The sequence below is a fragment of the Enoplosus armatus genome, chromosome 11 (assembly GCF_043641665.1).
Source record: "Enoplosus armatus isolate fEnoArm2 chromosome 11, fEnoArm2.hap1, whole genome shotgun sequence".
NCBI classification, from domain to species: domain Eukaryota; kingdom Metazoa; phylum Chordata; class Actinopteri; order Centrarchiformes; family Enoplosidae; genus Enoplosus; species Enoplosus armatus.
The window spans coordinates 5,837,464-5,858,358 of NC_092190.1; the positions used below are offsets into that span (position 1 = coordinate 5,837,464).

The 20,895-nt window shown below is 41.8% G+C and overlaps 1 protein-coding gene across 1 annotated transcript in view; it reads left to right on the forward strand.

Moving 5' to 3' along the window:
• sema5ba (sema domain, seven thrombospondin repeats (type 1 and type 1-like), transmembrane domain (TM) and short cytoplasmic domain, (semaphorin) 5Ba) overlaps positions 1–20,255 on the forward strand; it is a 148,987-nt gene extending 128,732 nt beyond the window's left edge. Inside the window, exons 15-23 of the mRNA XM_070914374.1 lie at positions 1,480–1,623; positions 2,117–2,264; positions 2,994–3,219; positions 4,285–4,497; positions 8,571–8,741; positions 11,669–11,806; positions 13,582–13,626; positions 14,733–14,938; positions 17,470–20,255. Of these exons, the coding sequence (XP_070770475.1) occupies positions 1,480–1,623; positions 2,117–2,264; positions 2,994–3,219; positions 4,285–4,497; positions 8,571–8,741; positions 11,669–11,806; positions 13,582–13,626; positions 14,733–14,938; positions 17,470–17,646 (1,468 nt within the window). The 3' untranslated portion in view covers positions 17,647–20,255. The remainder of the gene's footprint in view (positions 1–1,479; positions 1,624–2,116; positions 2,265–2,993; positions 3,220–4,284; positions 4,498–8,570; positions 8,742–11,668; positions 11,807–13,581; positions 13,627–14,732; positions 14,939–17,469) is intronic.
• Positions 20,256–20,895: the final 640 nt, after the last annotated feature.

Consider the following 20,895-nt stretch of genomic DNA (forward strand, 5'->3'; position numbering starts at 1 on the left):
GGTGCTATCGACCCAGATCTCCACGTCACATCAAGGCAGTCTCTAAGTCTGTGATACTTCATCATGTGAAATAAAAAACTACATCTAAAAGTAATATGTCCTGACAAGATTTAAAGTCATTCCTTCCATCCCCAGCATGGTGAATGATTGCAACAGTCCCTTGTCCTGTCTTCCTAAAATGACAATTAGAAAACTGCAGCACATTCAGAAATGCCAGAGTTGTGAAGAACCAGGAGAACAGAGCACATGAAATCCTGCTCTTAAATCTTTACACTGGCTCCCAGTTAGTTACAGAATAAATTCTAAAGTACTGTTGCTAGTTTATAAATTACTTAGCAGCCTCGGGGGGAAATACATTTCTGATATGCTTGAAGAATAGAAATCCAATAGGTCCCTTAGGTCTTTCGGAAGAAGTCAGTCTGTAGAACCTCGGGTCAGAACCAAAACACAGTAAAGTGAAGAACTATGCAGATTTGTTAATTACTCTCCTGCAGTTTTCTTCTATTAAATTTTGGGAATCTTATTACTGCACTGTAACTGCACTTAAGGTGTATTCCTTGTCTGTTCTTTTTCTGTCATTTTCTCTTCGTGTTTTAACTGATGCTCTAATGCATTTCTTAGAGCACTTCTCCATGTTTGAAAAGTGCTTTACAAATGAGCATGCTTGGTCTAAAACAAAGCCGAAGCTGTGGATTTGCAATATATTAGCTTAAAGGTAATTGATAATTAGAGCTACAGTATATCATAAATAAAAAGATGGTAGAAATTGAGGTTGGGTAAGCTTGCAATGTATTCAAGTTGAAATGATTACAATTCTATGATTGAGTACATTAAGCCTGTCATTTTGCAAATGAGTCTGATCCAGGATCAGGAGAACTTAAGATCTTTTCTTAAACTCTGCTATTGTAGCAGCAATGTCCTGATTGACTTTGAAGCCTCCACCTCAGGGCACAATTTACACGCTGACAGAACATGAGAAAAGATCATGAATGTGAGGGATCTTATTAGAAAATGTAGGTGACACCCAGGTTCTCCTTGTGACACCTCTCACCGCCTTTGTCTGCAGGGGAATTGGCCAATCAGCGTTACAGAGAACAGAGCGGAGACAAGGAGCTTAGGCACCTTCATCCCACCGGATAGCTATGCCAGATTTCATCCTTGGTGTCAAAATTGAATTGTGCTTTTGCAGAAAATGGCAATTAAATCATGAGAAGTGCAACCCAGGAACAAAGCACTTAAGCAAATTGAATGAATGTTTCTCAGTCAGAATGAGCTCCCTGTGTGTGTTCGCATTTCTGTTTCCAGAAGCTCAGAATCAGAGTACTGATTAGACAAAGCTAAAAAGCAGTTTCTTTTTTTCCCCTTGAGCCTCAGAGAACACCCCGTGAAAGGATAATGCTAAAATCACTGGTGAATAATTATGCAGGTTTTGGAACCATTGTGAAATAGGTTGCTAATACCATGTGTCTGTTGCCATAGAAATGGAGGCTGGACGCCCTGGTCTTCATGGGGACAGTGCAGCACAACCTGTGGTACGGGCTTCGAGCTTCGCCAGCGTTCTTGTAACAACCCTTCACCCCGACATGGTGGCCGTGTGTGTGTGGGGCCGAGCAGAGACGAGAGGTGAGGATATTAATAACTGGCCTACAATATCACCTGTGCTGACACCAGTATCAGAAAGACAAGCAGGTTTAGGCAAGTAAAACCATTTGGTTAATGTTGGGAAAATATTGTGGTCATGGTTAAAAGAAAACCATCGCAGACTACTGGTAAGAGATGGGTTGCAAGCAGGGGTCTCTGGTGTCTCACACTACTTGTGTGCATGGCAATGAAAGACTACAATTCAGGAAAACGTAAGCTTAAGTGACCGAAGTGAGCAAATTACCAATAATGTCATTTTTCTGATGAGGGCTATTGTTTTGTGCTTTTTGACCAGGTCAGAACTTGAGACTTAAATGTTTTTGCTTTCAAAAAGTCATTAAGCAATCAAGTCTCGGCTACATCAAGTTAAATTCATAATTTCTTAAGTCAGACTCCAAGTCTACAGCGCTCACTGCTACTGCATCATTCCTCTTAAAATCCCCCACCTCCTCTCCCAACCCTGCCATCTCCACAGGTTCTGTAATGAAGGGGTATCCTGTCCTCAGCCTATCTTCTGGTCCCCGTGGGGCTCCTGGACCAAGTGCAGCACAGAGTGCGGGGGAGGCGTCCACTCCAGGGTCCGCACCTGTGAGAATGGCAACAGCTGCCCGGGATGTGCGCTGGTAGGAAACACACAGATAAACAAACAAAGACAAAGAACATCTGTCAACCTCAGTAGAATCAGTCTCCCTGCCTCTATGACGGAGCTTGTAGCAACAGAGATATGCTATTACTGTAGCTTTGTCAGAAATGTTAATCTATACGTGTTGATCCGTTGTGTGTTGGAGGACGCAGGATGATTATGTCACTGTGTGATGATTGACAGTCTGTGGGGACAGTAGAAACAGTACAGGAGATTACCTTGTTTGCCATCTTACCTGGAGTCAAATGAAATTGATCTCCTGTGAAGATTGGTGTAAAAATTCCCCTCAATCAATGATTGGACAAGTATCTCAAAAACTAATAGACATTTCTATAAAATTTGTTTTTGATGTTCATGTTTACTGAAGGATGAATTCTATTGATCCTAGGGACCCCTGGATCACCATCAGGCCAAAATTTACATTTATACACGAGAAATATCAAAATCTAAAAGACAGATTGCCAGAGGATGAACCCTTGAGATTTTAGAAACTCCATGGCCTTTTCTCAAGTACCAACACTCAAGGACAAACACTGCTACTTTCCAAATTATAAGCATGTTGTTCGTTTTATCGGAAACTGGTGATGTGGGTTGTACTGAACATCTTCTAGAATCTCCTAGCAGGACTTTGCACATTTATCGTCTTGTTTTAAATTATGAATAAAATTTACCCCACTCAGCCCCTGACTTCTGCCACCTTCTCATTTAGGAGTACAAGGCCTGTAACCTGGAGGCGTGTCCAGAGGTAAAGAGGAACACACCTTGGACCCCCTGGATGCCTGTCAATGTGACTCAGGGCGGAGCGCGTCAGGAGCAGAGGATGCGCTACATGTGCCGGGCTCACCTCTCTGATCCCCACGAGTTGCAGATCGGACGCAGGAAGGTGGAGACACGCTTCTGTCCCAACGATGGTACAGCAGCCTGCGAGACAGATAGTAAGTTAACCAGCTGACAGGTACAGTGATGTGGTCTCTGGATGTGTATGAATAGTTCTACATGCAAGGGAAAGCCTACCCTAAAATAGAATTCGCATATTTACCTGAACTGAGCTCTCTGTTATTACCATTGATTATTATTTTCTCATGGTGTGTGTCAGACGTTTTTAATTTTTCTGTAATCTGTACAGAGATTCCTTGGGGTGATGTTGGACTACAAATAACTGAAAAAGTGGGAAAAAAATCACTTGATGACATCGTCAGTTCAAGTTTAATGCTCTAATTTCCACCTTAGGGACACAGCTGCCTGAATGAATATATATGGGAATAAATAATAATGTAAATGCTGTGTAGATTTTTCCTTAAATTAAAATGAACTGAGTTTTAAGTGGAAGTCTATAGAAAAGTAAAATGTGCAGAGAATCAAAAGTCTGAGCAGATTGTTTTGTGTATGTGTGGGGAAACAATAGGATAATAATGTTATCTGTATCTATGTGTAGACAGAAACACATGCAGTACTGCACAGTTACCACACCCAAAAATACTGACTCCAGTATGAACACAGTGAGAAGGCAGCAGCGTGCAAAGATTTCTCCCAGTAAGAGCGTGACATGTTGAAAGGGCCCTCCTGTTAGACCTGTTAGCTCCCCGACATGCTGTTAGTGACGGGGTCAGAGTCCAGCACTCCCACATACACACTGACACAGAGAGAGAGCTACACAGGGTCACAGTCCACTGCTCTCCACTGGTGGCTTTTTCATGCGCCCTTCTCCTGAATCGATTACCTGTCTCCCCCTGTCAGGCTCCTGGGGGGCCGCATGGACTCTGACAAACAGATGAAACACAGACAGCAGGGAACTGGGATGCATGAGAGACACAGATAGAGAAGGACAGGAAGAGAAATATGCCTGCTGGCAAAGTCATATACACTGTGTGACTTACAAGAATCTGCGTGCGTCATATCGCTTTTTAAATTTAAATTTTAAACTCTCAATCTGACAGCACTGCATATATTTCTGACTGTAATCTAACCTGTTGTTTACCCGCTCTTCCTTCTGCCTGTAGCCCTCGTCGAGGAGCTATTGAAGACACCAGTGGTGAGAGTGGCAGGTGCCGGCTGGTCGTCATGGGAGACCTGGTCGAGCTGCTCACAGAGTTGTGCCAAAGGTTACCGCACCCGTCGGCGATCCTGTGCCGGACCAGAGGGGAAGAGCGCCCCCGTTGCATGCCGTGGCTCGCCTGTGGATTACCAGGACTGTAACGTCCAGGCATGTCCTGGTGAGTGAAGACACACCAAAAACCATGTGACATGACGGATTGCATTCGTGCTTACTTACGTTCATTTGATGTTTTAAACTCACTAAAACTAAAGATTTTCACAAAATAAGGCATTTTTAGATCGCAAGCGATAAATTGACTGTATAAAAAAAACACTCGTGCAGATCTGGTGCTGTTGGATTTTGGAACAATCTGATCAACGAACGTCTGCAGAGAACTTCAATCATTATGATATGAACACTTGCTGCGCTGGTTTTTTACCATTAAGTCGTTCCAACAGTAAAACTTGAATGCAGGAAGTTAAACACACTCAAATAGAGTGCAGATAAAGTCTGTTATTGGCCTTTTTCTAACTTCTTCAGTGTATTATGGGTTCATAAAGAAAAGACATCCTCACTAAGAGACAGATGTGGAGACAGAGAGAGAGGGAGGTCAATGGTGGTAGTAAAATACTGCTGAGGGGATCATTAGCTTCATTAGCTAATGGTTACCAGCAGCAGTGCAGGCAGAGTCCTTGTACAAATGAAGTTATCTATTTCAAACTCCTCATCAAACCATAATCAGCTGACCTAGAACTCCTCTGACCACAGACTGCTGCACTGACAGGCTACACTTATTAAACCAGACTGAGGACAGGCATACTGTACACCCGCACACACACACACACACACACACACACACACACACAATGGCTGGCATTAGAAAAAGGTCTGAACTCCTCGCCTTAAATATTTATGAGTGGTACCTTATGAATTAGTGATTTATGATTGGTTGGCAAAGCTGATCAAATGCCTGTAGTGTTTTTAAATGTCAGTATCCACATGAAATCCTTACAGGTTAGCTTAGCAACTGACACATGTAACCTAAGGAAGCCCAGGAGAGGCAGCCTTGGTTACCTCCCAAGGTAGCCAATCAGGAAGCCTTTTGCCTTGAGTGTCACGCGTGTACAGCTGGTCTCACCTGTCTGTCCTGGGTAGACACGTGGGTGAGAAGGACAAGGCCACTGACAAAAGAGAGAATGAGTGCAAAATAGTAATTGATGATAAGTTTAGAGAGAAGGATGGAGGCAATATAGATTGCTGAGGAAATTGAAATGAATAGTGTGCTTGTGTGTGTGTGTGTGGTGTGTGTGTGTGTGTGTGTGTTTGAGCTGGTCATTGAGTCCGTTGGTAAGACAAAGTTAGTCTGAGTCTTATCAGTTAACCCTGTAAAGCCTGAACCATGAAATAATTCCCAGTTGTTTGTTGAACCTTCTGACAAATTTTAAAAAAGAATTTAAATATCAATTTGCATATATGAGTTTTAATTTGTATCATTTTTGTACAAAAACATATAACAACATATACAACAACATTTTAACCCATTAAACTTTGAGTTTCAATGCCATCCTTTCTCACATCAGGGGGCACACTAGAGGTTGGCCTTTTGCAGGCGGAGGTGTTCCTCCTGCTTCTGGAGAGGATAGTGGTCTGCCACACTTGATTTTGCCCTTTCCTGCACTTGTGAGAGAGGTGCCAACAGCAGCTTGAAACCTTCGCAGGGGCATGGGTTTCTGCCTGGGCTTCAATTTCCTCTGGTGCACTGCATGTGTCTGATTGTATACATCAGGCTTTTCAGGAAAAAAATATCACACTGATGATGTAGAGGTCTCAAAAACTCATGTCTCAAATATGATACACTTGGCGTTACAGGGTTAAGTTTCTATTGTGAAACCCCAGTCCCCAGTAAACATGCGGCTTTTACAAGTTTGCAAGCTTTTAAAATAATTATTAATTCAATATTCAACATGGCATGCTTTTAAATCAATCATTGTACCACAGAGCTATTTGTAAGTCTTTAGGAGTAAGTTCAAGTCACCTATCAAGTCAACTGAGACGAGTCCAAGTCCAATCTGAAGAATTATCAAAGCCAGTCTCAAGTCAGCTGTCAAGTCTTTGTTAGCAAACTCCAAGTCAAGTCTCATGCCCGCCGCGACAACCAAAGCCAAGTTTAATGTCAGTCCAAGTCAATTCTCAAGTCATTCAAAAGTCTAAGTAACATCTCTTGTCATTCAAGTCCATCCAAATCAAGTTATTTGAGATAGGTCCATGTAAGGTCTCATGTTTTGTCAAAGCTAGTCTTCAGTTAAGTCTCAAGTCTTCAAGTCAAGGTGTGTGGTTTTTCGCGGTCTGCTGCTGTCTTTAATTTAATTTTTCATTGACTGGTATCCTTGTGACTCAAGTCAAAGTCTCAAGTCTACAGTTCTGCCAATAAATTTGGTTCATCCAAATTAAAGTTTCTGATGTTTGTGAGCAGCCAGACAAACACATGGAGGTCAGGAATGGCATGTTTCCCACTTTTCGACTTCATATTTCTGAACATAAATGAACACAGCAAGTCTGCCACACAGCAGGACAGGCAGACCGTACAGCATGTCAGTCAGGCAGTCGGTGGGTCGTTCAGTAATTCAGTGAGTCAGCCAGGTAAACAGCCAGTTAGTCAGAGACTCAGTCTGGCAGAGGGGTGGCTGGCTGTGAGAGCTAGTCAGAGTTAAGTGGTCACAGCCTGCTTCACTCGCAGTGTCTCACTAATCCACTGAGCTAATGGAGTTTTCTGCAGCACTGTGATGTTACCTGGCAACGCCGCCTCTCTCTCCGTCAGTCAGACGGACATCAGTCAGTCAACCAGCCAGTCATTTAGTCAGTCACACTCTCCTGATTAGATCAGATGAAACATTAATGGTCCCCATGGGAAGACTACATATATGCAACAGTGAGACAAGACAAAGCAAACCAAAGTAGGATGTGTTCAGGAACAAAGCAAAACCCAAGATATTTATTACGACAGTAAAACATAGAAAGTGGGAAAATGTATGAACATGGACAGTGTGTAGTGTGTGTAACATCAGGGCCCAGTAAGACAAAAATGAATGGAAAAAAAATCTGTGAATGAACAGACAGGATGTGTTTAATGTTTGTAGGACATCCATTCTTCACTTATGTGGTTGTTAGTCTTCCTGAGGCTCAGCTCCACCAGCTGGGGTTGGGTACAGCCTATGTTAGGCTTAGCTACATCTAGCCTTGTGATAAAGGTCTGCACAAGGACTAAATATTTAAAAATACATAAAAGGTGCCCAGGTGATGCAGCAGGTATAAATTCTGCCAGTGTTTAACACATTTTACATGCAGCCTTGTGGTGCATCCAGCTGGTGCAACTGGCCCCTGGGGTCCACAACTCATGTCACACGTCTTCATATGCAAATTGCAAAGTTGTGATGCAAATCTCTAAATACTGACCTTTAAACAGACAATGTTTTTATTTTTTTATTAACTGTGTTTTTTTACATAGCCAACTCCTCTCAATTGGCCAAATATTTACACATTAAAGATGAGTGCCTATGAAAGACCCGCCTGCTGCTGTTACATTTCTTTATCGCTCTCGAATTGATTAGGTCAAAACATAACATCTTAATGTCTCAGGGAAGTCAAGCATCACAGCAGTCAAGTGTACAGTTCTTAAAACTACAATTACATATAATGACATTCATAAAGGATTAAATAAAATAAAGTGGACCTGAGGGATGAAAAATGTGACAAAAGTAAAAGGGAAAACTGTTCAAACGTGATTTAATTAAAAGCCGGATTAAATCACAAAAGAATAGGCCCAACCTCATCGAAGTTTGACATTTACATTAGATTGCATTTCCTAGAGTTGCACTTTAAAACCCTATGAACTTAGAGTAGATCAGATATAAAGTGGTGGCAGACATACATTTAACTATACTTCATAAAGTTGCACTTTGAAACTCTTTGATCACTGACTCTAATCTCTACAGAATGATGTCTTTCAGATCGTTTGTGTTAGGATTGAGAAGAGATATTTGATCCTTCAAGACATTTCTCTTTAGATGCTTGCAGATCTGTTTGTGGTCTTCAAATTGAGCCAAAATTATCCAGGCTTACTTGAGAAAATGTTTTTCCCGAAGAACATTCGTCTTAACTGGTAGCTAGGATAGTTTGGGTGTGTGTCTCATTGCATTAACAAAGGCAGTATGTGATTATGTTATGTAAGGTGTATGTGTGCGTGTATTACAGTAAAGGGTGCATGGTCCTGCTGGTCATCCTGGTCTCAGTGCTCAGTGGGTTGCGGCGGCGGTCACTACCAACGCACACGCTCCTGTAACAGCCCTGCGCCTGCCAATGGAGGGGACATCTGCATAGGACTACACACTGAAGAGGCCCTGTGTAACACACACACTTGCGATGGTAAGGTCACACATAAATTCAAAATCTAACTCTGTCATGCCACCACTGCTTGAGGTCCTTTCATCACACCCCCAGGCAGTCAGTCATCTCCCTCACTGTTTCATGTCTGTGTCGCCCCCTTCGCCAAATTGCTTCTTTCATCTTATCCTAATGAACAAACCAGGTCTTAGATATATGAGAAAACAAACAGAGTCATGCTGAGAAAACAACCCATTCTTCCACTGTGTCGTAGCCCGCTGCGCTGCCAGAGCACTGAGCGCCGTGGCAACCTACCTCTCTGGAAAGGTTTAAAAATTGATCTACTTGTGGTGTTGTACTAAACATATGGAAATCTTACATAATGCGTCTGGAGTTTTGAATGCTTGTGTATGTAGAGTGCATGTTTAATACTGCGACTAAAAAGCAAACGCAGTATCAAGCGTATGTCCAACTTTTTTGGACAAAAATGGATTCATTAAAAGAACCATTAACAAAGTTTTGTTGAAGAATTAGTTCATCCAAATTACGAAAAACCCATCTTTTCTCACTCTCCTCTAATGGTTTTTAGCCATGCAGTTTTATTTGCCAAGGTTTCAGGATATTAATTTCATTCATATTTCTGCTTCCACTAATCTTGTTTCGGTCATGTAACTTTTTCAAGGATGCCTGTCGGTCCACATTATTTAACTTTCCTACACATCCATCTACTAGGTGTGCATTGGATATAAAGTTATTGATACATTTATGCTTCCACCAGGCTTACTATCAGGTGAATGGAATTAATGTCCCAGTTATCCTAGGCCAGTGCCTGGCATTGTTCAAGACCTACAACCTTTTGTAAAAATCATATGTGGAGTGTCCCTGCTCCAGGTAATCAACAGAACACTGTCAACAATTTCTTCTGTAGACAGCAAACTTAAAGAAAACTGTTGACTGCTGAATACTCTGTGAAGTATCCAGTACTCCAGTACTAAGAGCTAGAAAGACACATTTCTGTTAAATCTTTTAAAATGTCACATTTCAATGCTGTGAGCCCCACAAATATAATTTCTTTTATCTCCATTCGGGGGGAGACAAAAATCTCAGAGGTAGATTTGTTAAAACCTGGATAAATAAAAACAAAACTATCAAGATACCACTAGAGGTAAGTGAGAAAATGTTTTTAATCATTTGCATGAACTAATCCTTAAATAACATAACTCTAACATTAGATTAAAACGTTAAATCATAGAAGTAGACAATGACACCAGAAGACAGGCAAAATAGGAGTAAAACAAAAACAATGTTGGGTTGCAATAAAATTAAGTGTTCTAGTGGTTGTTTTTTTTCTTTGATTTTGAGGTTAGCCTTACTTCCCCCAAAGTCTCACACCATGTGATGATGAGATGTGAGATGTATAACAACGCCCTCTGTGCCTCCCCCTCTACTGCTATTCTGCTCCCACAAGGACACTGAAATATTCATGAGAGATCTGCCTGCTAATCCAGGAGGAGAAAAGAGTCTAGCATCAGAACTCATATAAAGGTTTCACCCTGACTCTGATTCTAGAGTTTAATATCAAACAGTCTTCAACACTTTGTCGCCGCAGTGCGATTTTCATCTTTCTTATATGCATTTTGCTGGTAAACAAATGTCCTGGACAAATATTGTCTGGGGTGTTTGTGTGTGTTTTAAAGTTTGTGTCGGCACGTGTGTGTGTGTGTGTGTGTGTGTGTGTGTACAGTGATTTGTTGTGGTGCAGGTGATTTCTGCCTGAATTAAATAGTTCTTTCCCCTTAACTGCTGTTTTCCTGGGCTGCTTTTCACTTTGAATCAGCTTAACAGTCATTCACAGGGAGAGTAACGCTTACAGTCAGCCTCCCTGGTAATTACAGACAAAGGTAAATAGCTTTTTGTCTTTTTTTCTCCCTTTGCCGAGATGCTAATCAGCCTCCTTTATCAGGTTAATGTTTTTGCAACACGTCCCGTTAGGCCTGTGCCGATCGACTGTCCGCTAATAACCTCTCCAGCCCCGATCCGTCTCTTCGTCCGTTTGTTTATTGACAGGCACAACATCAGTCATCTATCGTGGGTCCTCCTGGTGCCGCCATCCTCTCTGCATGCGTAATTAGAGGCAAGCTGGCTGTCAGTCACAGGGATATTTGATGCCCCTGTCACAGGTCATTTGATTAAAGTCTCCACCAGTAATGGAGGACAGCAGGAAGGACTGTCCAGACAGAATACTAACGAGGAGCCTCAGGCCTGATGGCGTTCCTTCTGACTCAACAATACGATCACGCAGGTCATCCCGGTGACAAAAATAAATGGGAATAAATGAAGCAATTAAAGTGGGCTGTAGTGATGCACGGTTATTAAACACGTTTGAGGTGGTCGGTGTGTTTTGTGTGTCTAGGTGGTTGTGCAGCAAGAAGGGAGCAGATGGTGGAGCAGCCTGTCGGTGAGCACCAGACTGATAGGAAAGGTGAAAGAGGCCTGTCCTCGGCCTCTACTCAGGCCCTCTCTGCCAAAACTGCACACTTGAGAGCACTCTGAATAACAAAACCAGCTTTTTCATCAGGCTTTCATTGCAGTAGCCTGTGCTCCCTCCACTCCGGTGCTCTTAAATACGGGTGAAAGAGTGCAGCAAGCGCATGGTTCAAAGGGAGGAGCTGAGAGTTGGGAATTTTCTCTTGGGTAGGAGCCTTTGTTTACTGCTTGGTCGCCTGCTGCGGGGAAACAGCACTAAAGCTTGGCTCAGGAGACAAACATCTCTGCTATGCACTAAACAAACTCTCCATGGGTTTACTCTTCCAAACCTGTTTACATCACAAACACTTTTTGGTGTATTTGGTCTGTTTGGCTGGCCGGGAAGGTTAGTGGCGGCGGGCAGCTTGGGTGGGCGCGTTGGAAGTTTGATGTGGCCTTGTGTTAGTCTGGGTTTGTATTGATTGTCCTTTTTCTGTGTTTAGGTGGCTGGATGGCCTGGTCGCTGTGGTCAGCCTGTGATGATTCAGGCTTCCAGATGAGGAGTCGGGTGTGTGGTGCTCAGGGCAACACCCCCTGTGTGGGGAACAACACTCAGCGCAGAGACTGCAATGAAATTCCTGGTGAGTCAGTCAGCTCTCAGATACACACTGTACCTGTGCAAGTCAGGTCGAGGTTGGTCATTCAAAGGTTCTTCAAGTGCGTCCTTTTGCCAGAACAACCTGCTTCCTTTGCAGCCCTGAATATCCCAAAATACACTGCATGCTTTTCATTTGTGTTATCATGCTTTGTCAGGAAACATTGTGTGATGCCCTCAAATACAAACTTGTAAGCTTGTATTTTCAACATGGAATGCAGAGTACATGATGTGCTTGCTGTTATAATGGTTTAGCCTTGTTCCCTTTTTCAAAAAAGATTTACAGACGAGGGACCACAACACAAGGGACAAGAAAAGGGTTGACAGCAAAAGTAAATAGCTCAAAAAAATATAAATTTTGTTGTCCATCCAATAAAATTGTCCATCACAAGTTCCCAGAGCCCAATATGACATCTTTGTTTTGTCTGACCAAGAGTCACTTATTATGATACACCAAATGTATGCACATGTATGTGACTCTCACATACAACTCTTCAGTCAAACAAAAAACATTGATTTCTGCTTGCCCTAAAAACAACTGACTAATTTACTGACTAATAATTTCAGCATTTGCATTTATTATGATGTTTTAACTGTACAAAGAAACTAAAACAAGAAATAAACTACATCCGGCTATCAAACTTTGTTTACTGCTTTGTCATCCATTTGAGGGTTGATGAGGTTTACCCAGGCACTCTGTTGGCTTTGGTCTCTGAGAGGTCAGACAGTCCAATTTTGCAGGGAGCTTCAGGTTCAGCCCACAATCCTTTAGGCCAAATCTTAGTTGGCGGCGTCATTCGAAGAAGCAGCCTGTGATTTGGGGTCACAGCTTGTCTGTCATCGTCAAATATGTACACAGCATCATAGTCATTCAGCTTCATCAGTCATCATCCTCACCATCCTCATTCACAAACATGCCTCATTTGTCTGTGTGTACCAGACGTCCTCTTCGTGCACTAAACTCATCTGCTTCTGTTAATTAACCATAATTAAGTCCATGCGAATCCAACAAGTTAGTGGTTGACCCTGTTGGCCTCAGCGCACCATGTTATGCTGATGACGATCTCAGAAAGTTTCTCCTAAAATGATCTTTCATGGCCTGCCAGCGAAGGCCTGTCCATGCTCAGAATTCCTAATGAGTCCAGACGAAGGCAATTAATATTAATGGGTTGTCACAACACCAAATCACATCTAATTTTATTGCGAATTTCAATGAGGCGATGGATGGATTTGTTAAGGTCACTCGCAGAGGGGAGGCGGCTGTGAGGAAGCTGAAGAATTAGGCCAAAAAATTAATCAGAAGATGTGGCTCTGCAATTAAATCTGCTCACACACAGATCAACCCTCCCTGCTCCTTTCTTCTTTCCTTCAAGGATTTGCGCGGTACACGACGCGTTGTAGCTGTAAATTATTGTCCTGCTGTCAAGTGTCTCCAACAGCAACTAGAGGGGTTCAATCTGATGGAGCAGAGCAACAGTCCATTTCTCTCTAGAAAGTTTTGGAATTCACTGATGCAACAAAAAAAACCCCTCCATGGACAGTTTGCGCAACATTTTAAATGGCATATCAATTTCTCATTCACTGTTTTTGTTTCTGCATGTGTCAACTCCCCTGATGTTACAGTCGGTGGTTGTTGTGTTCTGAAGGCTGTTTCTCCAGGGAGAGAGTGTGTGTGTGTGTGTGTGTGTGTGTGTGTGTGTGTGTGTATGCATGCATGTATGCATGTGTGTGTCTGACCCTGTGTTCCTCTCCTCCCTGCAGTCATTCTGCCTGCATCGGGTTTTGATAAGGACCAACACTGTGGAGGTAAGTGGAAAAACAGCTGCCTTCACTTTGTTTCTGTGTGCATGTTAGGGTTTGCCCCTGTATGTTTCCACAGATGTTTGTCACTGATGTATGTTTTCATGCATTATATGTGCATTTTCATGTTTGTGTTTATTTTTAGTCCATGCCAAATTCTAGCATCCAATCAGAAGGAGGAAGAAACATTATGCACCTGGAATGGGCCAACTATTGGATAATTGCAGCAGTTTTGTTTAATGTGCCAAGAAATGGCTGACTCACATCAAAACTGTTTTTTTTTTTGTTTTTTTTTACATAACCTCAAAATTACTGATAGGAAGTACAAAACCAAAAATACAAACCCAAGTAGACATTCCTGTTCTTGAAAAGACAGAGATCAATACAAACATTTTATACACATAGAATCACTAGCCCATGTAAAGCTTCTGTTCCTGTTATAGCCTTTGTAACTCTGCCTTTGTGATTTATTCCGTCATTCGATGAAAAAAAAGATGCTTAACTTAATGTTTCATGAGCTCAGTTCAGTCAGAGACACTTGAGTCAAAGAATTAACCATTTCTGGCAAAGTGTTATACAGTTGGCTCTGCTCTTTGAAGGAGCTCTGAAAGAATTCAAGAAGCAACAAGGATTTCTGCTGGGAAAACTAATACCCCAGCAAGAGCATATCAACAGAGTAATATTGATGAGTGTCAGGTAATATTGGCTGAGCTGTACACCTGTATGAATAATTCTGCAAAAGCATGGTTCTTTTCTCACCGAAATTTATTCAAAGACTGATTTTGTTGCATAGTTTAAGACAAATTTGACCATGTTGAAAACTGGAGGCAAAAACACAACAACAACCCAGCAGTAAATATAGGGGGGAGAGAGAGAGATGTGCAACAAAGGCCAGAATTTAACTGGGGATAGTTAAATTATTCAGGTTATCTGGTATGTGAATTGACCGGACGCCTTGAAATCTGTCTTAATCTAATTCAGAATGAGAACTGTGGTAAATTTTGCATGTACAATTTTGTACACATTTTGGTGAAGAACGTTTTTCAAAATAGGATGTGATAAAGTATGTTGAGCCTTTTAATAACACCCCATGTATCTTCTTCATTTCCCAGCATTCACCTCCATTCACCTAATCGCCACCGGTGTTTCCTGTTTCCTCGGGGCGGGGCTGCTGTCCTTCTTGATCTACGTCTACTGTCAACGTTTCCACAAGCCTTCGCAGGAGTCTGCCGTCATTCACCCCACCACCCCAAACCACCTCAACTACAAGGGCAACACCACGCCAAAGAATGAGAAGTACACGCCCATGGAGTTCAAGGTACATGATGGCCGAAGGGCTCTGCGTGCAAATGGAACTAGATGTACTATTCACGTGGTGTTACCCACATGCACAAACACACACAATGTAAATGTGTAAGATTCAAGGGCAATGAATGTGATTCATGTTTTATTTAGAGCCTTTTCTCAATCATTTATCTCAATAGAGCGCTAACCACAGAAGATGAATTACTGTTCATTTTTATTCCTCCTTGCTCTTATACAGAACCTATAGGCTTTAAACGTTTCTACCTGCCCATTATTAATGGAGCCCATTAGCTTGATACCTCCCACTGCTATCGGTCTACTGTGCATTCACATTTATAGCAAGTGAAGACTATTTTCATCAAAGCTTCATAGACTTTTAGTGCAGTTGTGTGTCCCATTCTCTACAACTTCTATTGTTTTGCTCTCTAACTGCTGATTAGTTAAACTCTGGACGATTATTATTGATTTTTATGTTTCTGTAAAGTGAGCGAAAGCATGCCTGTGATAATCACCTGGAGATAAGAGTTTGATCTTTGTCACCACCACCTCATTTTTTCTTCTCAATCAAGCTCTTAATGGTAACTTGCAATTTAAGTTAATTAGAATTGACTGATCTGACACCAGCCGCTTTTTGTGTAATGACGATCCCATGTCTCACTCCAAAATATATTATTCCGCATTTCTTACATCCTCCAAAACCAGCAACTGTGTCTGTCTTACTTTGAATTCTGGACAGATCTCACTCCCCTGCTGCTTCTCTGAATGATCAGGTTTTATTAAGTGTTGTTACAAACAGATATTTTTTACATCTATTTGAGATATGTTAAACTTGCCAATCAGGAGACAACATCACATTTACTGTTGACACTAATCCATCGAGCACAGCTGTTGCATCTCAAACTTGTCTGTCTTTGTTTTTGTGGAAGTAAAACTGGACGTTACGTCACGCAGCAGCAAGCTGCTGATCAAACTCTGATTCCACCACATTGGCTTACTATTAGGAAACATGAAGTTGTCATACATCAAAAAAACATTTCCACCCAAAAGGCAAATTTGTAGCCCCCAAAACTTTCTTACTTCATCTGGAATCCTACCACAGTCGACAGCACCATTTGGAGTCTGTGTGGGGCTACATATTATGTTCATAGTGTGTTTGGTGAATATCGGGCGGGGATAATGCATTGGTTAGTGACAACCTGTTCGAGTAACCTTTCTTTGCTTTTAGACTGAAAGCCTGACTTAAAAACTGGACGTGTTGAGTTTGAAAGATGGAGGGCACTTAAAAGACAGGAAGGGTCTAATGAAAGATGCCATCTACTTGATTTATGGGAATTTAATTTTTGAAGCTTGACTCATACTAGGCACTAAAAGTCAACGTCCTGGCCTCTGATGCTTAGATTTAAAAAATCTCTTGAGAGTTCCTCAACTTTAAGAAAGTCCTTCAGGTTATGGATGTATTACTCAAACTGGACTTTGTTGATTTCATTTATACTCTTCAGTGGCACCCCCTGCATTTTTTTTGGGACCAAACTTCAGCTGACTTCAGCTAATGTGTGCCAGTGGGGATTCATCTTGACCTTTCCCGTCAACCTGACAGTATCTAAGATCCTACCAACGCATGGCAGGAACATGGTGCCTAACCACAATGACCCATCCCTGTGTTTTTGATGGTGTCAGCCTCCTGACACTTGTTGTCCTTGCTGTTATTGTCGTTGCTGTGTGGACGCAGTGCTGACAGCCATCGTGGTGCTGAGAGCCTGAACTCATTAGCTTTAATGACCAGAAGGGACCTGACTGTGCTGGATGTGCAGCCGATGTCACTGTGTACCACTACAGCACTGTTTATCCAGCAGGTTCCCTTTCCTCCAGGCCAATTTATGATGCCCAGCGTTGTGTATTTCACAGACTCTAACCTGATTATCTTCCAGCCTCGGTCCCCAGAGCTGTTCAGATGGATTACATTAGTCTAATGCTTCCCCTGGAAAGTGTTTCACCTTATGTTCGGCTTTTACCAGAGACTCAGCAATTGCATTAGAATAAAATGTGGGTTTTAGACTTGTTTTTATTTAAGAGAGCTGCAGTGAATTCCTGCCATCTCATATATTAGTGTATTGAGTGTGCTTGACATGAACTAAATTGAATTTGTTAAATTGGTTTGCTTTGCTTATGAATACAATTACAGCACACAAGCTATAACCTCGAGGCTAGTGAAGGTATTTTATTCACCTGCAGGCAAGAATGATGATGATACTGACACACTGCAAACAATCTTAACAAATCTATTCTGTCTATAATTGAACCCTCAAAACGTATTCTGAAAATGACAGAAAGAAATCAGCCAGTGTAGAACAATTGTTTCTAATGAAAATCTACTAGTTTCAGGGATTTTCTAGAAATGAGTGTATGTATCTTAAACTGGAAAGTGAGATGCTGGTAGACAGATAGTTAATATCAATCAATATCAGATAAAATATCAAACATATGATTCTGTTAACTGTAAGAGTGGAAGGTTTAATTCTTCCTTTTTTTTCGGTGTCATTCCAGACGCTGAACAAAAACAACCTGCTGCCAGATGAAAGATCCAACTTTTTCCCTACGCCGCTCCAGCAGACGAACGTCTACACCACCACCTACTACCCCACAGCGCTCGGCAAATACGACTACCAGCCCAACTCCTCCCCTTCGCCATGCAGGACCTACAACCACAGCAACAACAGCTGAGACACGCTCCACAACTGGCTCTCCGAACCCCCCTGCCACTACCCCAAACGGACACCATCCCAATGCCATGGTGACATAACTGAACCGACATGAACTGAAATGTTTGTCAGAGCTTGGCCAGGTTCCTCTGTTCGCCATCGCCCCTCTCCTCGCTCCCGTAGTCTCTTCCGCATGGTAGGGTTTGTGTCTACAAGGGTGTTTCTGGAACTTTCCATCAGGAGATGTGGGTATGGACGACAAGGCCTGTGTCCTGGTGCAGTCAGGGACTTATTTAACCTGCTGGGATTGTGTTATTGTAAGGGCCTGACTGGATATAGCAGTGTCAACCCAGAGCTTCATGTGGGGACCTAGTGGAAAACTAGCAGGAGGAGTTATGGCTTTAGTTATGACCAGAACGCCTCAGCACAGGTGCTGAGTCGAGCGTACACAATTCTGGAGACGAACAGGACATAAAAACATAAATAGATAAAATTCTCTGGCTCTGGGTCACCATTTCACGCCTCTCCATTACTAACCACATTCTCAGCCTGTAATGAACTTTGAGTCCCTCGACAACAAAAGCAGTTACTAAGAACAAACGGTGCATGTTGTTATGTCCTTGCCACACAGCGCAGAGGGAGAGAACAACAAAAGAGAAAACTCAATGAAGTCGATGATGAAATAAATTAGAGATCAATATCAGTTTGGTTGCTAGGGGCGGATGCACGCCCTCTATTGTTGGTATTTCACGTGACAGAAAAGATAAGAACTTCAAAGTCAATTAGGCTTTTGGACGGCAGAAGAGTCACAACAATAAACATCAGCCTGAGTTGGAGAGAAATATTCTGTGAATCTGCTTGTGATTGGAGTCACGCCTTTTGTGGACAAGGACGTTCACTCGTAAAGGCAAAGCAAGGGGGATTGTGGGAAGGGGTCTGAACTGTACATAAAGCTTTGGGAATGCCTTGGGTGCCTGTATGCAATAGAGGGCAGGGGCGAGATTTGTTTTCTTTCTATTTCTTCTGTTTTTCAAGAACAATAAAGACTTCTGAAAGGAAATTGATTGATTCTCCAATCGATTCTCCAATGGTTGCATCGATTCTACTGAGTACTAAATAGCTCGGTGGTCATATCAAATATGACCAGTGTGCTGAACAACTGGATTGGGTTTTCTATGATGGTAGGATAAGCTAGTAGACTGGCACTTGTTCTTTTTTTTAAATGTTTGTTTTTTAAGATATTTGTTTTATTCTCTGACGAGTCGTAGCATAGGAGGAAATATTTTGTTGAATAAGATATAGCTGATTAATTCTTGTTTCTCTAATTTCACTTCACTGAATGAACACGTTCCTTTGTTTTCTTGATTTTTCGGAGGTTTGGTAGCCATTGCATCTTCAATACATGAAATGTTAACAAAGATAAAACAATAAAAATGGTTTTTACAAAGGAGGAGTGTAACGAAACATCCATTTGGCCCCACTTGAAAAGAAAAAAAAACGAAATTATGCTTGCTTAGAAGTTTACCTGCGTGTGGGTCAAAATGAGTGCGTGTGTGTGTGTGTGTGTGTGTGTGTGTGTGTGTGTGTGTGTGTGGATGTGCGTACATGCAAACACATGTACTCCATCTCTGCTTGTCTGTTTGCCTGAATAAGTAAAAGGGGGTTGTTGTATTTTGTACAATGTAAATGCTTTCATACACATGATTATATATGAGGAAGTCTGTAAAGGCGATTCTTTTTTTTGTGCATTTTTTTCCACATTCTGTCGCTGACACTCTTTGCATTCTGCTGTTTTTTCTATATTCCATGTATGAGATGTTAATCATTGTAAGTTAAAGCATCGCGCCTCTGGTTACTGCAGAGGTGGAATGGACACTATTTATAGTCAAAGCTTGGTTTATAAAGGGCATTTTCACAGCTATATTTTATTATTATTATTGCCTGATCGATGAATGCTAACCCAGCAATGCTTTTCAGTTCAGCTACTGTACATGCACGAGATGAGAGCTCTATCTGTATATAGGAGCAACAGCCTTCTGCAGCCCATTTATTGACCCTGCAGAGGATCGTGTAAATGTATCTGTATATTGTATAGCTAACACTGTTTGTTTAAAAAAAAAAAAAAAAAAAAAGCCTTATAGTTGTTTAAAAAAAAGTGCAGCAGCTAAGTACACACCAACCATGAGGTTTGTTTGGGGACAGAGGTCCACAGTGTGACCGACCACCTGTGGCTTATGACCTTTCCCAGCTGCTCAAACATCAAATTTCCAGAGACGCACGAATCGAGAGTGAAAATAACTCTGCGTAGCAATGATGATATGAGAGATTGTCAAATATTATAGACTGCAAAAAGTCACATGTAATGGAGAAATTGAACTCAGAAGAAGTCGCTTTGATCTAAACTAAGCCTCTATTGGCCTGGTCTGAAAGCCAGTCATCTGATTGGTCAATGTTGAGCTCTGTCCCCTGCAATGTGAGGCTCTGTGCCCTTCTATGCAACTTACCAGGTGTACTGTTAGACCTGTCATGTAGACTGTAATCACTGCCTTTTAGACACTGTGAATTTTTTGGTACCCTATATTTTTGTATATTGTACATTATAAAGGATAATAAACCTTGATGCCAACACAACAGTATGGCCAGTGGGCTCTGTGGATTTCAATTTAAGATTTTTTAATTGGAGGTGTCCATAAAGAGTTTGACCTCTAAGTTATTCTTGAAGAGAGAAACGTTTATTATTAATGATTTTTTGGGGGAATGAACAATGTTTTTCATTCAGCTTTGACAGGTTTGCTGGATGAAAATGGGCTGTTCATGTAAGTAATGAATAATTTGTAGGGATCTGGTGTGTGGTGAGACTTATATTTCACAGTGATTTGTCTTACACTCTGCCAGTAGCCTATGGAAGAAATCCTTCAACTGTGCAGGAGTGAATAAAGTCTATGCCACTGTAAGTCAATAGAGAGTATCTTGTGAAGATACACTATATTGCCAAAAGTATTGGCTCACCTGCCTTGACTCGCATATGAACTTAAGTGACATCCCATTCTTCATCCATAGGGTTTAATATGATGTCGGTCCACCCTTTGCAGCTATAACAGCTTCAACTCTTCTGGGAAGGCTTTCCACAAGGTTTAGGAGTGTGTTTATGGGAATTTTTGACCATTCTTCCAGAAGCACATTTGTGAGGTCACACACTGATGTTGGATGAGAAGGTCTGGCTCTCAGTTTCCGCTCTAATTCATCCCAAAGGTGTTCTGTCGGGTTGAGG